At 54.5% G+C, this 1,761-nt stretch overlaps 1 protein-coding gene across 1 annotated transcript in view; it reads right to left on the minus strand.

Moving 5' to 3' along the window:
- Positions 1-758: 758 nt before the first annotated feature.
- TXNIP (thioredoxin interacting protein) overlaps positions 759-1,761 on the minus strand; it is a 3,224-nt gene continuing 2,221 nt past the window's right edge. The window contains 3 exon segments of the mRNA XM_031064698.1: positions 759-1,362; positions 1,447-1,595; positions 1,700-1,761. The exon segment at positions 1,700-1,761 is cut by the window's right edge and continues 9 nt beyond it. Coding sequence (XP_030920558.1) covers positions 1,315-1,362; positions 1,447-1,595; positions 1,700-1,761 — 259 coding nt within the window. The 3' untranslated portion in view covers positions 759-1,314.

Raw genomic sequence — 1,761 nt, forward strand, 5'->3', positions numbered from 1 at the left:
AGGGATTTTTTGGGGGGGCTCCAAGTGGGAGAGAGGGCGAGAAGCAAAGCCGAGGTCGTGGCCTTGTTTTTCGGACGCCAGAACCTTTCGCCCACACCCCAAAACGGAGCCTGGGGGTGCTCCCAGAGCAGGGCCAAAAAAAGGCAGGAAAAACAGGAACGCTCCGCTGCCTGCCTCAGTTTCCCCGCTCTGTTTTCGTCTCTCCGTGCCTCAGTTTCCCCTCTTTGTATTGTTTTTCTGCTCCGCTTTCTTGCTTTTTTTCTCCCCTGGAAAAACCAGGAACACCCCAGAAAAAAGGGAAAAGCAGTTCCTGCCTCAGTTTCCCCACTCTGCACCTCTCAGTCTGTTTTCATCTCTCCGTGCCTCAGTTTCCCCTCCTTGCACTGTTTTTCTGCTCAGCTTTTTTGCTTTTTTTTTTGCCCTGAAAAAACCAGGAAAACCTCCCAGAAAAAAGGCAGCAAAAGCAGTTCCTGCCTCAGTTTCCCCGCTCGGTTTTCATCTCTCCGTGCCTCAGTTTCCCCTCTTTTTATTGTTTTTCTGCTCAAATTTTCTGCTTTTTTTTTTCCCTGGAAAAAACAAGAAACCCCTCCAGTGCTGCTCCCAGAAAAAAAACCCAGAAGCCCCACCCAGAAAAAAACCCAAAAATTGGGAAAATAATTAATTTCCATCCTGATTCCAAGGGGGTTCCCGCCACCCTCCCAGCCCCGAGACAGACACCAGACAAAAGAATAATTTCATTTATTTATTACAACTTTTATTACAAATTTCGCCCCCCGGGGGCCACATAAAAGTACAAAATTTGCATTTTTGTGCTTCCCCCCCCACCCCTCCCCGGAACATAGCTATGTACAAAAAACCAGAGTACAAAAGGTCGCGACACCAACTTGGTGTCGCGACAGGACGGATGGCCGATGTCACACTGTCACAGCGCCCCCTTCTCTCCCTCGGCGGGAGCGCCCAGAGTCACGAAATTAAGATGGAATTAATTAAAACCCACAACTCCCTGCCTGTCCCGTGTCGCGACAGGGCAAGCACCACGCCAGCCGAGGTTTCCCAGCTGGATCTGCTTTGTTTTTCCCCACAGTCCTTGAGGGATTTTTTGGTTGTTTTTTTTTCCCCCTCGAGGTTTGAGGTGGGGAATGCAGGAATTCCTCGGCGATGCAGCGATTCCTGAGGCTGCAGCGATTCCTCGGCGGTGCAGCAGTTCCTGGGGATGCAGGAATTCCTCGGGAACGCAGCAGCTCCTCAGGAATGTGGCATTTCTTTTTCCCCCTCTCTCCAGGTTACGAGTCCAGATCCCCGCGAGCGTGGAGCTCACTGGATGTTGTTGTTGTTGTTGTTGTTGGACACGCAGGGATCCACCTGGGAGCAGGAGGAGGGTGAGGAACGCGGGCAGGTGAGCCCGGCTCCACCTGGTCCCTCCCCTGGCGCCGCTGCCGTGCTCACCTCCGTGTAGGTGGGGGGAGGCATGAACTTGAACTCGGGCGCGTACATGAAGATGGGGCTGTCAAAGCCATCGGGATCGTCCAGCAGGGGCGTGGTGGGGCTTTCCAGCCGGTGATCCTCGGGAACGATGTCCAGGTAGCACGGGGGAGCTGTGGGGAGGCAGGAGGGACCGGTGAGCTCAGCTGGGAGGACACAAAGGGGCTCTGAGCCCACCACGGAGGGGATCCCACCCTGTGCAGCCCACCCCGCTCACCCTCGGGAGCATCTGGGAGGTTCAGGTCCACCCAGCTCATCTCAGAACTGGTCTGACTGGCC

The sequence above is a fragment of the Geospiza fortis genome, unplaced genomic scaffold (genome assembly GCF_000277835.1).
Source record: "Geospiza fortis unplaced genomic scaffold, GeoFor_1.0 scaffold439, whole genome shotgun sequence".
NCBI lineage: Eukaryota > Metazoa > Chordata > Aves > Passeriformes > Thraupidae > Geospiza > Geospiza fortis.